Source organism: Coturnix japonica, unplaced genomic scaffold (assembly GCF_054131305.1).
Source record: "Coturnix japonica strain WE unplaced genomic scaffold, WE-NBRP24 Scf042, whole genome shotgun sequence".
In the NCBI taxonomy this organism is placed as follows: Eukaryota; Metazoa; Chordata; class Aves; order Galliformes; family Phasianidae; genus Coturnix; species Coturnix japonica.
The window spans coordinates 2,566,665-2,590,687 of record NW_028188945.1 but is presented as its reverse complement, the minus strand read 5'-3'; the positions used below and the strand labels follow the sequence as shown (position 1 = coordinate 2,590,687).

Sequence of the window (24,023 nt, the reverse complement as noted above, 5' to 3'; positions counted from 1 at the left end):
ACACTGTGTGTGAGTCCCGTCCGTTCCCGTGTGCGGAGGCACGGTACTTTCACACAGCAGCCTTGATTTGTCGCCGGATCGGGAGGCGACAGCCTTCATGTCAGAAATGTGGACAAATGCTTCTGTTGTCTGAACCGTCTCTTGGCCCTCAGCACAATGATGCGCTGCCTTTCCAACCCTTCACAGCACTGCTAGGTGCCAAGTGCTGTGCTTTAAGTCTGTTGTACGATGAGTGGCAGCAGAGACTTTCCAAGTGAAATGCTTCATGCTGTAGATAAACAACAACAACAAATACAGATGGGTTAATGTGGTCGTCTTCCTGTGGCATATTAGTTGAAGCAAAAAAGAAAATCCCCATCCCTTCTTGCTGGTGCTCTTGGCCACCCCCAGGAAGGGCTGAAAAGCTCTTCCAGGTCCTTTCCTTTGAGCCTTTGCTGCAGAGGGTCCCCACAGATTCCATTCCAAGATCTCCCTAAGCCTCCCTGTTTCCTACAGCTGTAGGCACTGATCCTAAAACAGCTGGGCTCTGTTTCCAGCCTGTGGGACCACAGGAGTTCCTCACACCATCTTCTGCAAAGCCAGAGCTGCCCACAGTCCCCCACAGCCACTCTTCCCACTACATACGTCAGGGTGCGGATGCAGTGCGCTGAGTCCCAGATGTCCCCGTACTTTGATGTACAACGTGGACACGGTGAACACCAACCCCGTGTGGCTGCAGTACTTGATGGAAACAACATTATTTGGGTGACCCTTGAGGGAAGCAATTTCCTGACCTGTCACCAAGTTCCACATCTTACAGCTCCGGTCTGTAGGAAGAAGAACGTGCCTGAGAGAGTTGGGCTGGGGATTTCATCCATGGTGTGGAGGCACCGACTCCTTCCCAAGCGCTGCCTCCCACCACCCACAGCTCCACTCCAGGGCAATGGAGCCAGCCTGCTCCAGCACCTGGACATCAGAAGGCAGGGACAGGGGAGCAGCCCAGAAGGAGCCATCCCTGACATGCACCCCAATTCCCCACGCCAGCCTGGGGAGATCTATGAGAATAGCGCATAAAAAGCCAGCAGCCCCCACACCTGTTCTGTCCAACCTATACCTTTTTAGGCAGTGAAAAGCAGTTCATCAGTGGCATCCAGGCAGAGCACAGGCTTGGTGTGTCCTTCTGCCACAGAGACGCACTGCAGTGGGGCTGTCCGGGCATTCTTGGTGCCACCCACTGGATTAATGATGCCCCCTGCATGGGAAAGAAAGAAGGTGGGGTAGGTATGTGGAAAGGCACAGCACTGTAAGGTCCTACAGGCATGGGAAAGCACGAGCTGCCTCACCCCCAAGCATCTTCCACTTCCTGGTAGGGCAATGGGCCCCTCCATCTGAACTCAGGCATATCTGAGCAATCATCTTCATGTTAAACCTTGGCATCTCCCCACTAGCAGCCCCTGCCTAACGGCTCTGCCCAGGTGACACAGACTGTGAGACGTGATGCTCACGGCCTCTGCTCTGAGCCAGGAAACTCAGCTCATTGGACCTCAGCTCAGTTGAGGACAAACTGCACTTTCTCCATCCTGAAGCTCTGCCAGGAACGTTTCATTAGACCTATTTCATGGCAGTTCCTTCAAGCTGCCAGCCAGCCTGTGGTTGGCAAAGTTTGGAAACGGAGCTGTGCTCCTTTTAAAACCAAAAGGATGACAGGGGGCAGCACTGGCATTTGCACCCAGCACCCTGTCCCCGATGCTGGCTCAGAGGATCCATCCTCACCAAACCTTCTTCCAAGGGACGCCCTGCAGGCACCTCATCCCTCCGGCCACAGCATCTGCCAATCACTTCCACATCAGAGTGTTCAGAACACTGAGGTCCAGCAGCCCCACTGCTGCAGTCCTGAGCTATGTGGACACCAGCAGCTCTTTCCTGCTGGCATTCCAAGCGCTGCCTGGGGCTCTGAGCTATGCTAAATCTTTTCCTATGAGTAGGCAAAACAAGGCAGGAGGCTGGAGAAGGGCAGGCCCAGGGCTGCATGAGGTCTGCATTAGTCAGGAGGGTGAAGGTAAGCTCATTAATTCGGGTTTCGAAGTCACACGAGTGCGATCTCCTTCTCAATTAGCAGCTTTGCTCACACATTCAGCAGCTCTCCTCTGACCCCTAGTGTTGCTACTGGTCTCGAAGTGACACCGAGACCAAAGGGAAATCCCGGCTCCCCAGGGTGAGATGCGATCAGAGCAAACAGCTCAAGGCGACAAAGCACACACGCGCCTGGAGCCGTGTATCCAGTGGTTGCTGAGAGCAGAGAACCCATCAGCACCAGAGGTGCTCCTAAAGGGCAATGAGAAGGCTGTCCTTGCACTGGGACAAACTCAGGAGCACATTCAGCCCGAGGCTGAGCTCTGCACAGCAGTGACTTGGCTTCTGGGGCAGAGAGCTCTGCTCACACAGGACCCAGCACTGCAGAGATACGGCCAGGAGTGGGGAACGCCTGCACGTGTTTCCCTGGAAGATGCTTGCAAGAAAAACACACTGACAGTGCCCAGTGTTGCTCACCCCAGCATTACAGTCCTGTTGGAGAGCCAGGGATGGGACAGGACATGCTGACAAGAAATGACACAGAGTGTGTGATGAGGACCTCAATTGCTTATTATGTGGATAACGCGGAGAGGTCTGGCTGACGGAGCTTCTCACTGTGTGAGTTGGTCAGCATTAGAGAAAGCCAGCATGGAGTTCTGTGAGCTTTTGCAGGGCACGAAGAGGCGCAGAAGCTGCTACCCACCCTTGGTGCTCTTAGAAAGTTAACTGAATCGGCCAAGGAGGAGCGGGAGTTATGGCTAACCTGTTTCCTGCAGGGGTGAACCCCAGAGGTTTGAGACGAAATGAGGTTTGGCAGCTGGATGTCACAGACTTCCCAGAGTTTGGGTGTTTCCGTCACTTGCATGTCACAACTGACACATGCAGTGGTTTTCTCTGGGCTGTGGCACAATCTGGACAGACCGCCATGCATTACATAAAAGCGTTGTGCATGGCCATCACTGTCATGGGTGTACCTCATGAGTTAAAGACTGACAATGACCCAGCATATAGAAATTCATGTTTTGGACGCTGGTGCACAGCTTGGGGCATTAAGCATATCTTCAGCATTCCCGGCAGCAGCACCTGCCAGGCTATTATGGAGTATGCACATCAGACCTTGAAGGGGCGTCTTCGTGCGCTTAAAGAGGGGGGAGGGCTGGAGGGGCCTGAGCTGTGCCCACACGCTCTCCTCCTGCGTAAGAGAATCGGATGGGAGACCATCAGCTGACCGAATGGACACCAATAGGTCAGGTCCTGATCAGACCTGATGGAGGGCCATGGCTCCCAGACCCTATGCCACTCGTCGTCATGGGCAGGAAACACGTCTGTGTCGGGACCCCAAGTGGGCCCTGCTGGCTGCCGGCACGTTGGGTTAAGCCGGCACCAAATGACGAGCCATCCTGTGCACCGTGAGGATCCGAACATCTCAGCACCGGTTTTGGTCAACAACTCCTTGGTTAATGTCTCCAGTGCAGCCAGTGATTTGACGTCAGCACTGGGCAGCGGCTGCTGGTAACGGCACATGAGACTGCGTTGCTCCCAATGTGCCTGAAGGTCCGAACTGGGAATCCAGCCTTCATGCCGGACTGATAGTTCGTGAGCGGGGGAGACCTTGTTCCTGGATAATCCCCCAGTGGAGGACATTCAGAATGATTCGTCACAGCCAATATGTTTTTGTCTTCTTATTTGGTTATGGAGTGTGACATTATAATGCACACTGGACAGAACTGGACTGCCACAAAGATTCTGTACAATAGTGTTACATTGAACTTGGAAAAGTTGTAACTCCATTGTGTACTGTGCTGTTATCTTGAACTTGAATGCACTGTTCTCTACAAGTTGACTAAGTGTTGCCATACAGCATTTCACAATTGTTAGGCAGATTGCTGTTGTGTGCTTTCAGGATTGTAGGCACTACAGCTGCATCACTTTGGTATGTTATTATGACAGCTTAATTGTTTTTCGCATATGTTTAATGTTTGAATCATTTGCGGAATAGCCTTAAATGTGCGAATCACCTTTGGAGTAACAGGGAGTACGCGGGGGAACCTTTACAGGGGCTGCAGATGATAAAGAGGGGGGAGATGTTGGGTATTGGGCAGGTGGTGCCTGCGTGCACCAGGGCTGGAGTCAGGGAGGTCACAAGTATCTGATGAGGCAGTTCTAGATTCTAGAACCCTTCCAATTGTGAGAACAGAAGTGCTGAGCTGTGTGCGTGTTCCACGGTGCAGAGTCCAGTGGCAGTTGGTGCCCAGTGTCTGTGCTGAGCAGCATTGAGGTCTTTAGGATCGTAGGAATCTGCCAGAGAGGAATCTGTTGTGAAGGTACTAAAGGTAAAAAGGCAGCATTTCTATCAGTATTATAGGAGGGAAGGAAACTTTATCCTTAACTGCTGTTTTTGTTCCCTTTGTCATGCAGTCAGTCCAGCAACTAACTTGAGAGCCCGACTTCTCCTCTCTTTAGTTTAGATTTGGGAAAATTCCCTGAAAAAAAAAATTATTTTTTGGAAAATTCACTAGTGTTTGTGTGAGTAAAAGGTTCCAGCCTTTCCTTACTGACTGTAGGAAATACTTAGCACAGAAAAGTGCAGCACTTTAATGATAGAGTTCTGAATCACTTGAATTTGATCTTCTGTCTGGCCTGGTTGTAGGTTTTACTGCATTTGATACCTTAAAAAAAAAAAGCAACCAACAAAACAAACCTAAAATACTAAAATATTTGATTTTTACATCAGAAAAGAAAAAAAACCGACCCAAACCCTTTTTGTGGCTGAGCAGAACGTGCTGCAGCTCCATGCAGTGCTGAGTTACAGTATTCAGGCACATGTGTGTGGATTTGTGTATCGATACGCACTGTCATGCTTTTGCTGTACAAGTAACAAAGACAGGGGAAGGTTTTAGTGTTTTCTTCGTAGGTGAAGAAACCTTGAAGACCAGAAATTCCAACTTACAGAATTTGACATTGGCAAAGTGAGGAGGAAAATTCTTCCTACCCCATTATTCTTAATTGACGGATTCAGTGTTGGTTCAGCCTACAGGAGAAGTGAACTGCAAGGCTTGGAAGATCACTGTCTTTGCTGAGGTTGTCCAGGTGGGTGAGCTTGAAGACCTGCAGCGGTCAGACAAATGTGTTGGGGTTACTCACTGCTGTCACTCGTGGTGTTGAAGGAGGGGCTCCATTGGAGGGCTTGCAGCCGTGCAGCCCAGGGGCTCCGTGCTGAGTCAGGGTGATGTTACTAGAGTTTGACCAGTGTTGAGGAGGGCAATGTTTTGAAACAACTGCTCCTGAGAGACTGATTGAATGAACAGAAGAAAGCTGGGAAGATGATAGATAGGAGCACAGCTCAACTTTATGTGCTTCTGATATTTCGGTTTTTTCTTGCATGCTCAGCTTCTTTCTGCTCCTGTGGCCTTTGCCTTGCAGGTTGTTTTCCTGAATTTAAGCTTTTACTGGGTGAATGTTGTGTAGGGGGGAATTTCTTTGTTCACCCAGTAGCCAGTTGGATGGGCAACTGGAGACTCAGCATTTATCTGTGTGGGTTTTCAGCCTTGCTTGCCATTTTTGTGCAGTGGTTGTAAGGTTAGGATCAAAGTTTTAAATTGATCCTTTTCTTCCTGTAGCTACTCTGCTGAGTCCACCAGAGTCTGCAGGTGACGATCCGAGGGCAGCTCAGATAACAGTGCAGCAGAGCAAGCTTTCCGTGCAGTCCGATCCCTTTCCACAGTCATTGGAAGTGATGGAAGTGGAAAAGTCAGAGACTGTCCCAAGCCCGACACATCCTCCCGTTGTCATCAATTCTGCACATGGTGACAAATGTGATGGTGAGTGTGGTTGATTTCCTGGTTCTCTAGTAGTTAATCTATTCACATAGGCTGCTTCTATGGGTTTACCAGGTAAGTGTAGCTGTTTAAATAAAGAACCCATCTGTAGTCACTTACATTTGTACTTAAGAATATTAACTGTGGGCTGAAGTGTCATTGTATGAGCTACATAAATATGGGAAATCTGATTGAATTCCTACCGCGTAACTGAAGAGACTGATTTTTTCTTTCCTTGTACAGACCAGCTTTCTAAGGAGGGAGAAGGAATAAAAACACCTGTCCAGCAACCAGCTAAAGAAAACCATCATGGATCGCGGATCATTTCCATCAGGAAATCTAATGCTGATACCAAACAAGGTATTCCAGGATTAATCAGAAGCACTTGCCAATTAACTCCAAAGCAATTTATTGAACAAACACAACAGAACATAGGGTTGCTGAATGGACTCGGCTATTTCCATGATCTTGTTCCTACCTCGTATCTTCATGTGCCTTTCAGATTAGGAAGGTAAACTCCTTTGTTTACAGCATTAGAGCACGACGTGGCCACAGCATGGAGTTTAAGTGCCTGTATGTGCATCTTTCCAACCAGTGGTGAAAGCCACATTTGCTGATAGAGGAATCTAATGTCGTGTGGATGGGATAAAGTATGGGATAAAGCCTACTTTTAATATCCAGAAGGATGAAAGGAGGGCAGCAGACAGACATCAGGTCCATGGTGCTCTTAGCTATGGGGAGAGCCGACAGGGTTTGTTCTGCATGCTTCTGAGCAGGAGGCAGTTTGCAGAGCTGTGGTCCTCAGCGTGTGCCTCTGTCCTTCAGTCTCATTCACTGCTCTGTGTTCCCAGATGACAGTCTGAATTTTGGAATAAAAACACTTGAAGAAATCAGACTGAAGAAACAAAAGGATAAAACCAAACAACAAAGTGGTGAGTTCATATGCCCTACTTTGTTATCCTTCTGATAATACTCAGATAGCTGGCACTGTGTTGGGGAATAGAGCCGTGCAGTGGTTGTTGCACATTGGACAGTAGTGAGTAACAAATGCGCTTTGGTCTTTGTGACGGTTCTGTCAGGTTTGTTTTTGTTCTTGGCAGTGGCTTTTCTTTTTCCTGTTGTAAACACTGTCTGTTTGTTCACTTGGATCAGAAGGGCCTTCAGGAGCTCCTGCTCATCTGCTCAAATCTCAAACTGTTCCTGTGCCGAAGAAGGAGAATGTGCGGACACTGGTCAGAACTGTGACGCTGTCTGCAAAGCAGGGTAATGATGAGTACCTTTGCTTCCATTTGGTGGCTCCTAAGTGGAATGGATAAATTACAATTGGGACTTACCCTGAGTGCATTACAGTTGCAATATTATTTTCTGTCAGGGCTGTCAAAGTGGTGTCTTTGTTTTGGGTGGGAAATGAGCTCACAGGTCAGTAATTCTGTTGGTTTCTGTCAAATAAGCACTTTGTTTTTCTTTGTTTTAGGGGAGGTGCCTGTGATTCAACTGAATATTGCTGATAAACCTGGAAAACAGGAATCCTCTGTAGGTAAGGGCTGCTTGTGAGCTGCTGTTTGGCTGCCTCCACGTAAATGGGAGGGCACTGCTGAAGCAGGAGGGAGGAAAGTGTGTCATGGGTCTGTGATGACTCCAAGTGGCACACAAGTGTAGCAGCTGAAAGGTGAATTTGAGAACATACACTTGGAGAAACCAAAGTTTGTGGTTGACTTGTAAAAATCTTTCTCCAAAGGAATTATCTTAGGAATGTTGTTGTTTTCTCTCTGTAGCTGATGTCAGTGGCCTTCCGCTGAAGCGCAGCCTCGTAGTGAGGCTGGGGAAGAAGATCGAGGTTGACAGAGCACCAAGGAGAGGTAAATGGTCATCGGTGTTTGCTGCACAGATTCTCTAGGCTTTCTGCTTATTCTTTCTCAGGAGCGTTGTTGTTGGGAACACGTATATTCTGTAATATTATGACAAATCTGGAAACTTGAGCTCTCGTTGGACTCTCATTTAATCATTATGTTTCTCCTTTCTTGATGATGGCAGAGAAGGGTGCCAAGCCAGCAGGGGAGATCCATGTCAAGACTCTGGAAGAGATCCGTCTTGAAAGAGCGAATCAGCGAGGAGAAACCCCAGCTGCCCCCCATGCAGAAGGGTGCTGTAAGGTGGAGGATCCCAGCTCCGGGGTGAGGCCTTCCCCTGCAGTTCACATTAAAACCTACTCGGAAGCCCTGGCTGAAAGGAAACACAAAGGACTGGAGGATGAGAAGCAAAATGTAGAAGAGCTTCTTACTGAGAAGAGAGCTGAGGGTAAATGCAAGAACGAGAGAATTATCCCTCCACCTGGGCCGGGTAACGTGAAACTGGAAGAGCCACGGCGTAAAATCAAGAGATTGGAAGAAATTCATATTAAAACTTTGGAAGAAATCAAGCAGGAGAAAGCCCAGCGGATGCAGCAGGTCGCAAAGCCAGCAGGTAAGGAAATGCTTCACTGCCTGCTCTGCCAAAGTGCTTCCCCTGTCAAGCAAATGGAGTTTGCTTAGAATTGCCTGGGCTGTTTCTTACCAAATGCAAAGGCAGGAAGTGCCAGGATGTCCATCCATGTGTTTTTCCATTGAATCCATGGTGTCTGTCTGCTTTATTCTGGAAAATTCATTCGCTGTGAGGTTTTGTAATTCAGTTTCTCTTGTACATTTTTTTTTCTGCCATGTTTTTGGTGTAGCATGTCCTGTGTGTTGATGCCAAGGTTGCCTTCATCTTTGGCGTGTGTTGCTTAGTTTGATATGTAAATGTGTTTGTAAAGCAGGGATTGACTCCTCAACATGGGGGCCAACCTCTGTCAGAAAGGTCAGGGGGGTGAATTATTCATTGGGGAGGTGAGAGAGGCTTTGTGATGAGACAGCATGTGAAGGAGGGAAGAGCTTGGATACTGTATGGACTGCGAGATGTCGCCTCTCTCGTGTTCTTTGTTATTGAATGTGAGGAAATAAGCACATGGAGGAAACACTGGCACTCAGGTTTCTTTCTATGCTTGCTGTTGACCAAGTGATTTTCTTTTTCCTTGTTTTAAAGCACCTGGAAGAGAAGAGAAAAAGACTGTGGAATGGAGCAGGGCTGCTCCCAAAGCTGTCTCTGCACCCGCAGAGGTGAGTCCCTTCTGTAGATGGACACATTGACACAATTTCTTCACATGTTCTCATGTCTCACTGCTCACCATGTGCCACCATCATGAGTGCATTCCTACCTTCCTGCCTTTGGTGAAGAGCTGCAGCCATGTTTCACAATCCTGATACTTTCAATGGCTTTCCCAGACAGCTTTGCACTCCTCAAACTCAGAATTGATCTGATTGTATCTGGCAGTGAGGCAGTAACCCTGCTGGCACCAGGTACAACATGTGAGGTTAACGTGGGTGGCACTGGATACAAAAAGGCCACAATGGCTTCGTGTTCAATGAAATCAGACTGTGGGTGGATGTTGTGTAGGGGAACAGGAATGACTTTCTGTTGCTCAGATAGAATGTGGTAGGTAACAACTCCAGTACTGCGCTGATTTAAACGAGCTTGCTTTGTTAATTGCACACGTTTGAAACAGTGTTTTCACAGCAAAGCATGGATCTTGTTATATGCAGGCATTTATGAAAGGGTCAGTGACCCAAGTGACAGGAATGTACTGTTCCAGGTGCAGCCGTTTTTGCAATATCTCCAATCTGATTTCCTTCATACACTTCCCCTGGTGTTTGTTCTTATTTTGCACTTACTTTATTTCTTTTTAGCCCTCGGATCAGAGTACACCCAATTCTAGAGCTCAAGCAAAGAGCCTTGAGGGGACAATAAAGGAGAAGCTGCAGCTGAGACAACCAGAGAAGCTGAAGAAGGAAGTGGCTGTTGTGCCGGCTGCAGCTAAAGAAACAGTCAAAGGTAAAAGTGCAGAGCTTAGCAGTCCTGAATCCACCCTTCGTGGTCAGCTTATCAGCTTGCAAAGGCCTAAGTGAAATCTCAGCACGGTGGGCAACAGCATTGCCAGGGAAACCATCAGCCCAACCTCAGGAGCGGAGAACTATGAATGAGTGTTGAGTGTGAGGTGGTCCTCGGAAGTAAAGGGACCTGAGTGCTCATGGTGGGTGCATGCCTTTGCTTAGAGCTAGAAAGGGAAATGCTTATTTTCTTAGTTCACTTGTGTTCCTTCCAGCCAGACTTCAGCTTGAGAACGAGGGACAGACAGTGGCACTGAGCTGCAGACTTACCTGTGTGATAAACCCCTGGATGTATTTTGTGGGTCTGTTGTGGCTTGCACAGCGTCTGGTTGCACACTCTTGTCTGTAGCTCCTGCTTTTTCCTTTCTCTAGAGGGACCATGTATTGCTTTCTCCTGCTGTATGGCTGTTTCCCTTGTCTGGGTTATAATATGGTGTAGCTGTGCAGTTTCTTTGTTCCTTTGGTGGGACTGTTGGTATGCAGCACTTACTGTGGAAGATATTGCTGAGATTTGTGGAAAGAGCAATGTAATTTTGCTGGCCAGATGTATTTAACTGTGGAGAAGAGCTGTGGGAATGACAGGACAACCTGGACTCCTCTCAAGGCACAATTGTACCAGCTCTCTCTTCTTCCTGTAGCCAAGGGCAACGTGTGTGAGAAGCCTTGGGATGGCAAAGCCAGCAGCCCCACGAAGCGAGCAAGGAAGAGGAAGGCTGCTGAGATCTCTCCCTCTGCTGTGGCAGCTGTGAATCGTCAGAGAAGCACTGAAGAAGAGGAGCCTCCAGCTAAAAAAGCTAAAATAGCAGCTTTGGTAAGGAGAGGAGGAAGCATGAGTGCTGCCCTGGTCAGGCTTACTGATAAGGTCCTTCAGGAGCCCCTTGGCCCCCGTGTTGGGTTAAGGCTCAGCAGTGCTGAAGGAGAAGTGCTGCAGAGGAAGGATCTCCTGAGCAATCATTGACTTTGTCTTCCTTCTTTCCAGACTGCTGCTCCAGCCCTGCCAGAGGTCAGCCTGCTCACCAAGGCTGTAGAAGAAAATGACTTTGAAAAGTTCATCTCAGAAATCTTAGCAGGGGAACTGGAAGCCAAGTGCAACGTGTGTGAGAAGCCTTGGGATGGCAAAGCCAGCAGCCCCATAAAGAGAGCAAGGAAGCGGAAGGCTGCTGAGATCTCTCCTTCTGCTGTGGCAGCTGTGAATCCTCAGAGAAGCACTGAAGAAGAGGAGCCTCCAGCTAAAAAAGCTAAAATAGCAGCTTTGGTAAGGAGGGGAGGAAGTGTCAGTGCTGTCCTGGTCAGGCTTACTGTTAACGTCCTTCAGGAGCCCCTTGGCCCCATGTTGGGTTAAGGCTCAGCAGTGCTGAAGGAGAAGTGCTGCAGAGGAAGGATCTCCTGAGCAATCATTGACTTTGTCTTCCTTCTTCCCAGACTGCTGCTCCAGCCCTGCCGGAGGTCAGCCTGCTCACCAAGGCTGTAGAAGATGACACTGAAAAGTTCATCTCGGAACTCTTAGAGGAAATGGAAGGAGAAATTGACTTGGAGCTGGAGAAGGATGTGGATGAACTCCATCGTGAACTTTCTGAGATGATTGACAGTATATCTGAGTAGTCTTATAGCATATATATATATAAATAAATATTTTAAAAGGCTTCACAATGAGTCTTAAAGCACAGCTGAACTGGTAAAAGATTGCCAGACTGCATTCCATTGTCCAGAGTTTTCCTGCTGGTCAGAGTTGAGGTCCTGTGCATCCATTCCCTGCTCCTGGTTGGCTCCTTTCAGCAGCAAGAGGACAAAGCAGTTCTGTGACAGCCCAGAAGGACGTCCATCTGTGTGCTGCAGTGCCTGGCAATTGATCTCCTGATCCAGTGATGCTCTGAAGGCTTCAACCTCAAGCTCCTTCCTTCCTCCTCCCTTGGCCATGCTCAGCGTTGGGTGCAGCTGGAAGCTTCTTTGGGGCTCCCATTTCTTGGGTAGTCCCTATGTCTAGCTTGGAGTTCTGCCAGCTCTTGAGTTTTGTTGGTGTATGCTTTTGTTTTTGACTTGAATCCTTTAAGGCAACTTAATGACAATGTGGGGGTGGGAGGGAGCAGAATTATTCTGGTGTTTTGGACCAAATGTGCCTCCAAGAATGGGGGGTGCTCCCTGCCTTCCAGTTATCAGCAGTGATGCAGCAGCAGTGTGAGAAGCGGGAGCTGCACGCCACAGCTGCGTTATTCCCCCCTTTCCCTTTTTCTGGACTTAATAAGCCTCCCTGCTTATTAAGTGGATAATGCAGAGAGGTCTGGCTGATGAAGCTTCTCACTGTGTCAGTCGGTCAGCATTAGAGAAAGCCAGCATGGAGCTCTGTGAGCTTGTGCAGGGGACGAAGAGCCGCAGAAGCTGCTACCCGCCCTTGGTGCTCTTAGAAAGTTAACTGAATCGGCCAAGGAAGAGCGGGAGTTATGGCTAACCTGTTTCCTGCAGGGGTGAACCCCAGAGGTTTGAGACGAAATGAGGTTTGGCAGCTGGATGTCACAGACTTCCCAGAGTTTGGGTGTTTCCATCACTTGCATGTCACAACTGACACATGCAGTGGTTTTCTCTGGGCTGTGGCACAATCTGGACAGACCGCCATGCATTACATAAAAGCGTTGTGCATGGCCATCGCTGTCATGGGTGCACCTCATGAGTTAAAGACTGACAATGACCCAGGATATAGAAGTGCATGTTTTGGACACTAGTGCACAGTTTGGGGCATTAAGCATATCTTCAGCATTCCTGGCAGCAGCACCGGCCAGGTTATTGTGGAGTGTGCACATCAGACCTTGAAGGGGCGTCTTCGTGCGCTTAAAGAGGGGCGAGGGCTGGAGGGGCCTGAGCTGTGCCCACACGCTCTCCTCCTGCGTAAGAGAATCGGATGGGAGACCATCAGCTGACCAAATGGACACCAATAGGTCAGGTCCTGATCAGACCTGATGGAGGGCCATGGCTCCCAGACCCTATGCCACTCGTCGTCATGGGCAGGAAACACGTCTGTGTCGGGACCCCAAGTGGGCCCTGCTGGCTGCCGGCACGTTGGGTTAAGCCGGCACCAAATGACGAGCCATCCTGTGCACCGTGAGGATCCGAACATCTCAGCACCAGTTTTGGTCAACAACTCCTTGGTTAATGTCTCCAGTGCAGCCAGTGATTTGACGTCAGCACTGGGCAGCGGCTGCTGGTAACGGCACATGAGACTGCGTTGCTCCCAATGTGCCTGAAGGTCCGAACTGGGAATCCAGCCTTCATGCCGGACTGATAGTTCGTGAGCGGGGGAGACCTTGTTCCTGGATAGTCCCCCAGTGGTGGACATTCAGAACGATTCTGCACAGCCAATATGTTTTTGTCTTCTTATTTGGTTATGGAGTGTGACATTATAATGCACACTGGACAGAACTGGAATGCCACGAAGATTCTGTACAACAGTGTTACATTGAACTTGGAAAAGTTGTAACTCCATTGTGTACTGTGCTGTTATCTTGAACTTGAATGCACTGTTCTCTACAAGTTGACTAAGTGTTGCCATACAGCATTTCACAATTGTTAGGCAGATTGCTGTTGTGTGCTTTCAGGATTGTAGGCACTACAGCTGCATCACTTTGGTATGTTATTATGACAGCTTAATTGTTTTTTGCATATGTTTAATGTTTGATACATTTGCGGAATAGCCTTAAATGTGCAAATCACCTTTGGAGTAACAGGGAGTACGTGGGGGAACCTTTACAGGGGCTGGAGATGATAAAGAGGGGGGAGATGTTGGGTATTGGGCAGGTGGTGCCTGCGTGCACCAGGGCTGGAGTCAGGGAGGTCACGGGTATCTGATAGGGGCGGTCACCTGCACCATTAAATAGGGTTTGTGGCATGGCATTAAACTGGTACTTTCGGCGTTACACACTGTGTGTTCTGGTTAGCATTTGGGCTGCTGTGCTAACAGATGTGTCTGGGGTTATCTTGTTTTAAAATGGAAGGGCTCGTAAGGAGCAGAGGGATGTGAGGTATTTCTAGTCCGCTTCATGCTCCCGATTCTAGAACCCTTCCAATTGTGAGGAGAACAGAAGTGCTGAGCTGTGTGCGTGTTCCACGGTGCAGAGTCCAGTGACAGTTGGTGCCCGGCGTCTGTGCTGAGCAGCATTGAGGTCTTTAGGAACGTAGGAATCTGCCAATCTGTTGTGAAGGTACTAAAGGTAAAAGGCAGCATTTCTATCAGTATTGGAGGAGGGAAGGAAACTTTGTCCTTAACTGCTGTTTTTGTTCCCTTTGTCATGCAGTCAGTCCAGCAACTAACTTGAGAGCCCGACTTCTCCTCTCTTTAGTTTAGATTTGGGAAAATTCCCTGAAAAAAAATTTTTTTTTGGAAAATTCACTAGTGTTTGTGTGAGTAAAAGGTTCCAGCCTTTCCTTAATGACTGTAGGAAATGCTGAGCACAGAAAAGTGCAGCACTTTAATGAAAGAGTTCCGAATCACTTGAATTTGATCTTCTGTCTGTCCTGGTTGTAGGTTTTACTGCATTTGATACCTTAAAAAAAAAAAAAAAAAACAACAACAAAACAAACCTAAAATACTAAAATATTTGATTTTTACATCAGAAAAGAAAAAAAAACAACAACCCAAGCCCTTGTTGTGGCTGAGCAGAACGTGCTGCAGCTCCATGCAGTGCTGAGTTACCGTATTCAGGCACATGTGTGTGGATTTGTGTATTGATACGCACTGGCATGCTTTTGCTGTACAGGTAACAAAGACAGGGAAAGGTTTTAGTGTTTTCTTCATAGGTGAAGAAACCTTGAAGACCAGAAATTCCAACTTACAGAATTTGACATTGGCAAAGTGAGGAGGAAAATTCTTCCTACCCCGTTATTCTTAATTGACAGATTCAGTGTTGGTTCGGCCTACAGGAGAAGTGAACTGCAAGGCTTGGAAGATCGCTGTCTTTGCTGAGGTTGTCCAGGTGGGTGAGCTTGAAGACCTGCAGCGGTCAGACAAATGTGTTAGGGTTACTCACTGCTGTCACTTGTGGTGTTGAAGGAGGGGCTCCATTGGAGGGCTTGCAGCCGTGCAGCCCAGGGGCTCCGTGCTGAGTCAGGGTGATGTTACTAGAGTTTGACCAGTGTTGAGGAGGGCAATGTTTTGAAACAACTGCTCCTGAGAGTATTGAATGAAGAGAAGAAAGCTGGGAAGATGATAGATAGGAGCACAGCTTAACTTTGTGTGCTTCTGATATTTCAGTTTTTTCTTGCATGCTCAGCTTCTTTCTGCTCCTGTGGCCTTTGCCTTGCAGGTTGTTTTCCTGAATTTAAGCTTTTACTGGGTGAATGTTGTGTAGGGGGGATTTCCTTGTTCACCCAGTAGCCAGTTGGATGGGCAACTGGTGACTCAGCATTTATCTGTGTGGGTTTTCAGCCTTGCCTGCCATCTTTGTGCAGTGGTTGTAAGGTTAGGATCAAAGTTTTAAATTGATCCTTTTCTTCCTGTAGCTACTCTGCTGAGTCCACCAGAGTCTGCAGGTGACGATCCGAGGGCAGCTCAGATAACAGTGCAGCAGAGCAAGCTTTCTGTGCACTCCGATCCCTTTCCACAGTCATTGGAAGTGATGGAAGTGGAAAAGTCAGAGACTGTCCCAAGCCCGACACATCCTCCCGTTGTCATCAATTCTGCAGATGATGACAAAGGTGATGGTGAGTGTGGTTGATTTCCCGGTTCTCTAGTAGTTACTCTATTCACTTAGGCTGCTTCTATGGGTTTACCAGGTAAGTGTAGCTGTTTAAATAAAGAACCCATCTGTAGTCACTTACATTTGTACTTAAGAATATTAACTGCGGGCTGAAGTGTCATTGTATGAGCTACATAAATGTGGGAAATCTGATTGAATTCCTACCGCGTAACTGAAGAGGCTGATTTTTTCTTTCCTTGTACAGACCAGCTTTCTAAGGAGGGAGAAGAAATAAAAACACCTGTCCAGCAACCAGCTAAAGAAAACCATCATGGATTGTGGATCATTTCCATTAGGAAATCTAATGCTGATACAAAACAAGGTATTCCAGGATTAATCAGAAGCACTTGCCAATTAACTACAAAGCAATCTATTGTACAAACACAACAGAACATAGGGTTGCTGAATGGACTTGGCTATTTCCATGATCTTGTTCCTACCTCGTAACTTCATGTGCCTTTCAGATTAGGAAGGTAAACTGTATGTGCATCTTTCCAACCAGTGGTGAAAGCCACATTTGCTGAGAGAGGAATCTAATGTCCTGTGGATGGGATAAAGTAAGGGATAAAGCCTACTTTTAATATCCAGAAGGATGAAAGGAGGGCAGCAGACAGACATCAGGTCCATGGTGCTCTTAGCTGTGGGGAGAGCTGACAGGGTTTGTTCTGCATGCTTCTGAGCAGGAGGCAGTTTGCAGAGCTGTGGTCCTCAGCGTGTGCCTCTGTCCTTCAGTCTCATTCACTGCTCTGTGTTCCCAGATGACAGTCTGAATTTTGGAATAAAAACACTTGAAGAGATCAAACTGAAGAAACAAAAGGAATAAACCAAACAACAAAGTGGTGAGTTCATATGCCCTACTTTGTTATCCTTCTGATAATACTCAGATAGCTGGCACTGTGTTGGGGAATAGAGCTGTGCAGTGGTTGTTGCACATTGGACAGTAGTGAGTAACAAATGCGCTTTGGTCTTTGTGATGGTTCTGTCAGGTTTGTTTTTGTTGTTGGCAGTGCCTTTTCTTTTTCTTGTTGTAAACACTGTCTGTTTGTTCACTTGGATCAGAAGGGCCTTCAGGAGCTCCTGCTCATCTGCTCCAATCTCAGACTGTTCCTGTGCCTAAGAAGGAGAATGTGCGGACACTGGTCAGAACTGTGACGCTGTCTGCAAAGCAGGGTAATGATGAGTACCTTTGCTTCCATTTGGTGGCTCCTAAGTGGAATGGATAAATTACAATTGGGACTTACCCTGAGTGCATTACAGTTGCAATATTATTTTCTGTCAGGGCTGTCAAAGTGGTGTCTTTTGGGTGTCTTTGTTTTGGATGGGAAATGGGCTCACAAGACAGTAATTCTGTTGGTTTCTGACAAATAAGCACTTTGTTTTTCTTTGTTTTAGGGGAGAAGCCTGTGATTCGACTGAATATTGCTGATAAACCTGGAAAACAGGAATCCTCTGTAGGTAAGGGCTGCTTGTGAGCTGCTGTTTGGCTGCCTCCACGCAAATGGGAGGGCACTGCTGAAGCAGGAGGGAGGAAAGTGTGTCGTGGGTCTGTGATGACTCCGTGTGGCACACAAGTGTAGCAGCTGAAAGGTGAATTTGAGAACATACACTTGGAGAAACCAAAGTTTGTGGTTGACTGTTGTAAAAATCTTTCTCCAAAGGAATTATCTTAGGAATGTTGTTGTTTTCTCTCTGTAGCTGATGTCAGTGGCCTTCCGCTGAAACGCAGCCTTGCAGAAAGGCTGGGGAAGAAGATCGAGGTTGACAGAGCACCAAGGAGAGGTAAATGGTCATTGGTGTTTGCTGCACAGATTCTCTAGGCTTTCTACTTGTTCTTTCCTGGGAGCGTTCTCTTTGCGTGCTTGCTGAAGTCTTCATCACTGGGATTTGATGTTCCTTTCCCTGCCCCGTTTTGAAACGTGAACACAGAGCTGGCATTTATGCAGCATCCCTGGTTTGTTCCGTTCTGTAGTTCAAGGCATGAAGTCTCTGAAGGAGAGACAGGGACATACTTGTGCTCAGATAGATAATAACTAGGTATTACACCTGCTTTCCCCTTTTTCCTTTTCACGAATTTAGACCACTTCCACAGAGCCCTAAATGTTAATTTGAAAGGGAAAAATCGGACTGGTTTTCAAAATATAGGACAGGTGGCTTAGAAGAGAAAACTGCAGAGTGAAGCTGTCCTGTGATGCGCTGTTGGGAACACTCATATTCTGTAATATTATGACAAATCTGGAAACTTAAGCTCTCGTTGGACTCTCATTTAATCATTATGCTTCTCCTTTCTTGATGATGGCAGAGAAGGGTGCCAAGCCAGCAGGGGAGATCCATGTCAAAACTCTGGAAGAGATCCGTCTTGAGAGAGCGAATCAGCGAGGAGAAACCCCAGCTGCCCCGCAGGCAGAAGGGTGCTGTAAGGTGGAGGATCCCAGCTCCAGTGTGAGGCCTTCCCCTGCAGTTCACATCAAAACCTACTCGGAAGCCCTGGCTGAAAGGAAACACAAAGGACTGGAGGAAGAGAAGCAAAAAGTAGAAGAGCTTCTTACTGACAAGGGAGCTGAGGGTAAATGCAAGAACAAGAGAATTTTCCCTCCACCTGGGCCGGGTAAAGTGAAACTGGAAGAGCCACGGCGTAAAATCAAGAGATTGGAAGAAGTACATATTAAAACCTTGGAAGAAATCAAGCAGGAAAAAGCCCTGCGGATGCAGCAGATCGCAAAGCCAGCAGGTAAGGAGGTGCTTCACTGTCTGCTCTGCCAAAGTGCTTCCCCTGTCAAGCAAATGGAGTTTGCTTAGAATTGCCTGGGCTGTTTCTTACAACATGCAAAGGCAGGAAGTGCCAGGATGTCCATCCATGTGTTTTTCCATTGAATCCGTGGTGTCTGCCTGCTTCATTCTGGAAAATTCATTCGCTGTGAGGTTTTGTAATTCAGATTCTCCTGCATTTTCTTTCTGCCATGGTTTTGGTGTGGCATGTTCTGTGTGTTGATGCCAAGGTTGCCTTCATCTTTGGCGTGTGTTGCTTAGTTCGATATGTAAATGTATTTGAAAAGCATGGATTGACTCCTCAGCATGGGGGCCAACCTCTGGCAGAAAGGTCAGGGGGGTGAGTTATTCATTGGGGAGGTGAAAGGCTTTGTGATGAGACAGCATGTGAAGGAGGGAAGAGCTTGGATACTGTATGGACTGCGTGATGTCGCCTCTGTCTGTGCTTTGTTAGTGAATGTGAGGAAATAAGCACATGGAGGAAACACTGGCACTCAGGTTTCTTTCTATGCTTGCTGTTGACCAAATGATTTTCTTTTTCCTTGTTTTAAAGCACCTGGAAGAGAAGAGAAAAAGACTGTGGAATGGAGCAGGGCTGCTCCCAAAGCTGTCTCTGCACCCGCAGAGGTGAGTCCCTTCTGTAGATGGACACATTGACACAATTTCTTCACATGTTCTCATGTCTCACTGCTCACCATGTGCCACCATCATGAGTGCATTCCTACCTTCCTGCCTTTGGTGAAGAGCTGCAGCCATGTTTCACAATCCTGATACTTTCAATGGCTTTCCCAGACAGCTTTGCACTCCTCAAACTCAGAATTGATCTGATTGTATCTGGCAGTGAGGCAGTAACCCTGCTGGTACCAGGTACAACATGTGAGGTTAACGTGGGTGGCACTGGATACAAAAAGGCCACGACGGCTTCGTGTTCAGGGAAATCAGACTGTGGGTGGATGTTGTGTAGGGGAACAGGAATGACTTTCTGTTGCTCAAATAGAATGTGGTAGGTAACAACTCCAGTACTGCGCTGATTTAAACGAGCTTGCTTTGTTAATTGCACACATTTGAAACAGTGTTTTCACAGCAAAGCATGGATCTTGTTATATGCAGGCATTTATGAAAGGGTCAGTGACCCAAGTGACAGGAATGTACTGTTCCAGGTGCAGCCGTTTTTGCAATATCTCCAATCTGATTTCCTTCATACACTCCCCCTGGTGTTTGTTCTGATTTTGCACTTACTTTATTTCTTTTTAGCCCTGGGATCAGAGTACACCAAATTCTAGAGCTCAAGCAAAGAGCCTTGAGGGGACAATAAAGGAGAAGCTGCAGCTGAGACAACCGGAGAAGCTGAAGAAGGAAGTGGCTGCTGTGCTGGCTGCAGCTAAAGAAACAGTCAAAGGTAAAAGTGCAGAGCTTAGCAGTCCTGAATCCACCCTTCGTGGTCAGCTTATCAGCTTGCAAAGGCCTAAGTGAAATATCAGCACGGTGGGCAACAGCATTGCCAGGGAAACCATCAGCCCAACCTCAGGAGCAGAGAACTATGAATGAGTGTTGAGTGTGAGGTGGTCCTCGGAAGTAAAGGGACCTGAGTGCTCATGGTGGGTGCATGCCTTTGCTTAGAGCTAGAAAGGGAAATGCTTATTTTCTTAGTTCACTTGTGTTCCTTCCAGCCAGACTTCAGCTTGAGAACGAGGGACAGACAGTGGCACTGAGCTGCAGACTTACCTGTGTGATAAACCCCTGGATGTATTTTGTGGGTCTGTTGTGGCTTGCACAGCGTCTGGTTGCACACTCTTGTCTGTAGCTCCTGCTTTTTCCTTTCTCTAGAGGGACCATGTATTGCTTTCTCCTGCTGTATGGCTGTTTCCCTTGTCTGGGTTATAATATGGTGTAGCTGTGCAGTTTCTTTGTTCCTTTGGTGGGACTGTTGGTATGCAGCACTTACTGTGGAAGATATTGCTGAGATTTGTGGAAAGAGCAATGTAATTTTGCTGGCCAGATGTATTTAACTGTGGAGAAGAGCTGTGGGAATGACAGGACAACCTGGACTCCTCTCAAGGCACAATTGTACCAGCTCTCTCTTCTTCCTGTAGCCAAGGGCAACGTTTGCGTGAAGCCTTGGGATGGCAAAGCCAGCAGCCCCACGAAGCGAGCAAGGAAGCGGAAGGCTGCTGAGATCTCTCCCTCTGCTGTGGCAGCTGTGAATCGTCAGAGAAGCACTGAAGAAGAGGAGCCTCCAGCTAAAAAGGCTAAAATAGCAGCTTTGGTAAGGAGGGGAGGAAGCGTCAGTGCTGTCCTGGTCAGGCTTACTGTTAACGTCCTTCAGGAGCCCCTTGGCCCCCATGTTGGGTTAAGGCTCAGCAGTGCTGAAGGAGAAGTGCTGCAGAGGAAGGATCTCCTGAGCAATCATTGACTTTGTCTTCCTTCTTTCCAGACTGCTGCTCCAGCCCTGCCGGAGGTCAGCCTGCTCACCAAGGCTGTAGAAGATGACCTTGAAAAGTTCATCTCGGAATTCTTAGAGGAAATGGAAGGACAATATGACTTGGAGATGGAGAAGGACGTGGATGAACTCCATCTTGAACTTTCCGAGATGATTGACAGTATAACTGAGTAGTCTTATAGCATATATATATATATATAAATAAATATTTTAAAAGGCTTCACAATGAGTCTTAAAGCACAGCTGAACTGGTAAAAGATTGGCAGACTACATTCCATTGTCCTGAGTTTTCCTGCGGGTCAGAGTTGAGGCCCTGTGCATCCATTCCCTGATCCTGGTTGGCTCCTTTCAGCAGCAAGAGGACAAAGCAGTTCTGTGACAGCCCAGAAGGACGTCCATCTGTGTGCTGCAGTGCCTGGCAATTGATCTCCTGATTCAGTGACGCTCCGAAGGCTTCAACCTCAAGCTCCTTCCTTCCTCCTCCCTTGGCCATGCTCAGCGTTGGGTGCAGCTGGAAGCTTCTTCAGTGCTCCCATTTCTTGGGTAGTCCCTATGTCTAGCTTGGAGTTCTGCCAGCTCTTGAGTTTTGTTGGTGTATGCTTTTGTTTTTGACTTGAATCCTTTAAGGCAACTTAATGACAACGTGGGGGTGGGAGGGAGCAGAATTATTCTGGTGTTTTGGACCAAATGTGCCACCAATGATGGGGGCTGCCCCCTGCCTTCCAGTTATCAGCAGTGATGCAGCAGCAGTGTGAGAAGCGGGAGCTGCACGCCGCAGCTGCGTTATTCCCCCCTTTCCCTTTTTCTGGACTTCCAGTGCTGTTTGCTGGCAGAGCTTGATGCTGTGCTGATGATTTCTGGAAGCCAACACGTGTGCGCTTCGCTTTTCTCAGTTCAGAGTGCAGCCATCCCAGCCCTGCTGTGGGCACAGTGCAGCCCTGGCCCTGCTGGAGGACGCTGTGGTGACTCTGAGCTTCAGCAGGGTATTGAGTGGTTTTCTGCTGCCTCTGGGTGGGACTGTGCCCATGTCGTGTCTGCCATTGTTATATTGTTACTGTAAATATTTTATCCTTTCCTTTTGTATTTGCCTTCTATTTAAGATATTGTATGAATGTAGTCAGGCTCCTCTGTTTGTGCCAGCGGCTCTCAGCTGTGTTTTTAAATAAACCTGGCACAGGACAGCAGTGCTGTACGTCTGCCTGCAGCTCATGGAGGGAGCAGGAGGGGAGCCAGGAGTGCTGCTCCAACAACATCCTGGTGCTGCTGCCACCAGGGTTACTGCTGTGCTGCTGTTATGAGCTCCATGGAAGAGATGAGCTCCAGCACTGCCTCCTCTCACTTATTTGGCTCTGAAGCCTTCAGTTGCTATTGGCCGTGGCACATTCCACGCAGTGTGAATCTCTCTAACAGACATAACTGTATAGGTGGAATTATGGGGGCTGGGAGGGAGGACACAGTGCTGCTGAGAGCAGGGCCAGGCAGCCCAGCATGCTCAGCACCACAGCCAGGTGAGGCTGGCAGTTCAGTTACAGTCTTTGCACTCCCTGTGCTATCTGCACCGCTTTGGCATGAAGACATGACTGGAAAGTTCATCCAGTATTGGGCTGAGCTGTGCTTCCCCTCCATAACCCACAGTGCTGCCACAGCCACATTCTGAGGGCAGACACCCAGCTTCCATAACCAACCATGCACTGAGGCTGAGCTGCCCACACCCCACATCCCAACCTGCTCCTCTACAAAACATCTCCACTTTATTCCATACAAATCCCAGAGCATCCCACTCTTCCCATCCTGCAGAGGGGAGCGGAGACAGCCACAGCTCCCCATGTCCCATCGCATCCCACTCCAGCTGCCCTGTGGTCCTCAGTGCTGCAGCAGCCGGCTGTAGGATCCACCGCGGGTCCTCAGTTCGGTGGGTGTCCCCATCTCAGCCATGGTGTCATGCTCCAGCACCACAACATGGTCTGCCTTCTCCAGCATCTGGGGTTGATGGCGGATGAGCAGCATTGACTGGTCCCCCCTGTTGTTTATTGGGTAGGTTTGTGGCGTGGCATTAAACTGGTCCATTCGGTGTTACACACTGTGTGTGAGTCCCGTCTGATCCCATGTGCGGAGGCACGGTACTTTCACACAGCAGCCTTGATTTGTCGCCGGATCGGGAGGCGACAGCCTTCATGTCAGAAATGTGGACAAATGCTTCTGTTGTCTGAACCGTCTCTTGGCCCTCAGCACAATGATGCGCTGCCTTTCCAACCCTTCGCAGCACTGCTAGGTGCCATGTACTGTGCTTTAAGTCTGTTGTACGATGAGTGGCAGCAGAGACTTTCCAAGTGAAATGCTTCATGCTGTAGATAAACAACATCAACAAATACAGCTGGGTTAATGTGGTTGTCTTCCTGTGGCATATTAGTTGAAGCAAAAAAGAAAATCCCCATCTCTTCTTGCTGGTGCTCTTGGCCACCCCCTGGAAGGGCTGAAAAGCTCTTCCAGGTCCTTTCCTTTGAGCCTTTGCTGCAGAGGGTCCCCACAGATTCCATTCCAATATCTCCCTAAGCCTCCCTGTTTCCTACAGCTGTAGGCACTGATCCTAAAACAGCTGGGCTCTGTTTCCAGCCTGTGGGACCCCAGGAGTTCCTCACACCATCTTCTGCAAAGCCAGAGCTGCCCACAGTCCCCCACAGCCACTCTTCCCACTACATACGTCAGGGTGCGGATGCAGTGCGCTGAGTCCCAGATGTCCCCGTACTTTGATGTACGACGTTGACACGGTGAACACCAACCCCGTGTGGCTGCAGTACTTGATGGAAATAACATTATTTGGGTGACCCTTGAGGGAAGCAATTTCCTGACCCGTCACCAAGTTCCACATCTTACAGCTCCGGTCTGTAGGAAGAAGAATGTGCCTGAGAGAGTTGGGCTGGGGAGTTCCTCCGTGGCGTGGAGGCACCGACTCCTTCCCAAGCGCTGCCTCCCACCACCCACAGCTCCACTCCAGGGCAATGGAGCCAGCCTGCTCCAGCACCTGGACATCAGAAGGCAGGGACAGGGGAGCAGCCCAGAAGGAGCCATCCCTGCCATGCACCCCAATTCCCCACGCCAGCCTGGGGAGATCTATGAGAATAGCGCATAAAAAGCCAGCAGCCCCCACACCTGTTCTGTCCAACATATGCCTTTTTAGGCAGTGAAAAGCAGTTCATCGGTGGCATCCAGGCAGAGCACAGGCTTGGTGTGTCCTTCTGCCACAGAGACGCACTGCAGTGGG

At 48.4% G+C, this 24,023-nt stretch overlaps 2 protein-coding genes across 5 annotated transcripts in view; one reads left to right on the top strand and one right to left on the bottom strand.

Annotated features, from left to right (window-relative positions):
• Nucleotides 1-24,023, bottom strand: part of LOC146752688 (receptor-type tyrosine-protein phosphatase T-like) — a 278,647-nt gene that overhangs the window by 94,907 nt on the left and 159,717 nt on the right. The window lies entirely within an intron of this gene.
• LOC146752696 (zinc finger CCCH domain-containing protein 11A-like) lies at nucleotides 17,226-20,935 on the top strand (the record flags this gene model as incomplete). Its single annotated transcript, XM_085531365.1, has 4 exons — nucleotides 17,226-17,334; nucleotides 17,855-17,943; nucleotides 17,998-18,321; nucleotides 20,762-20,935. Coding segments are annotated over 4 exons (696 nt in total), but the record flags the coding sequence as incomplete, so codon positions are not given.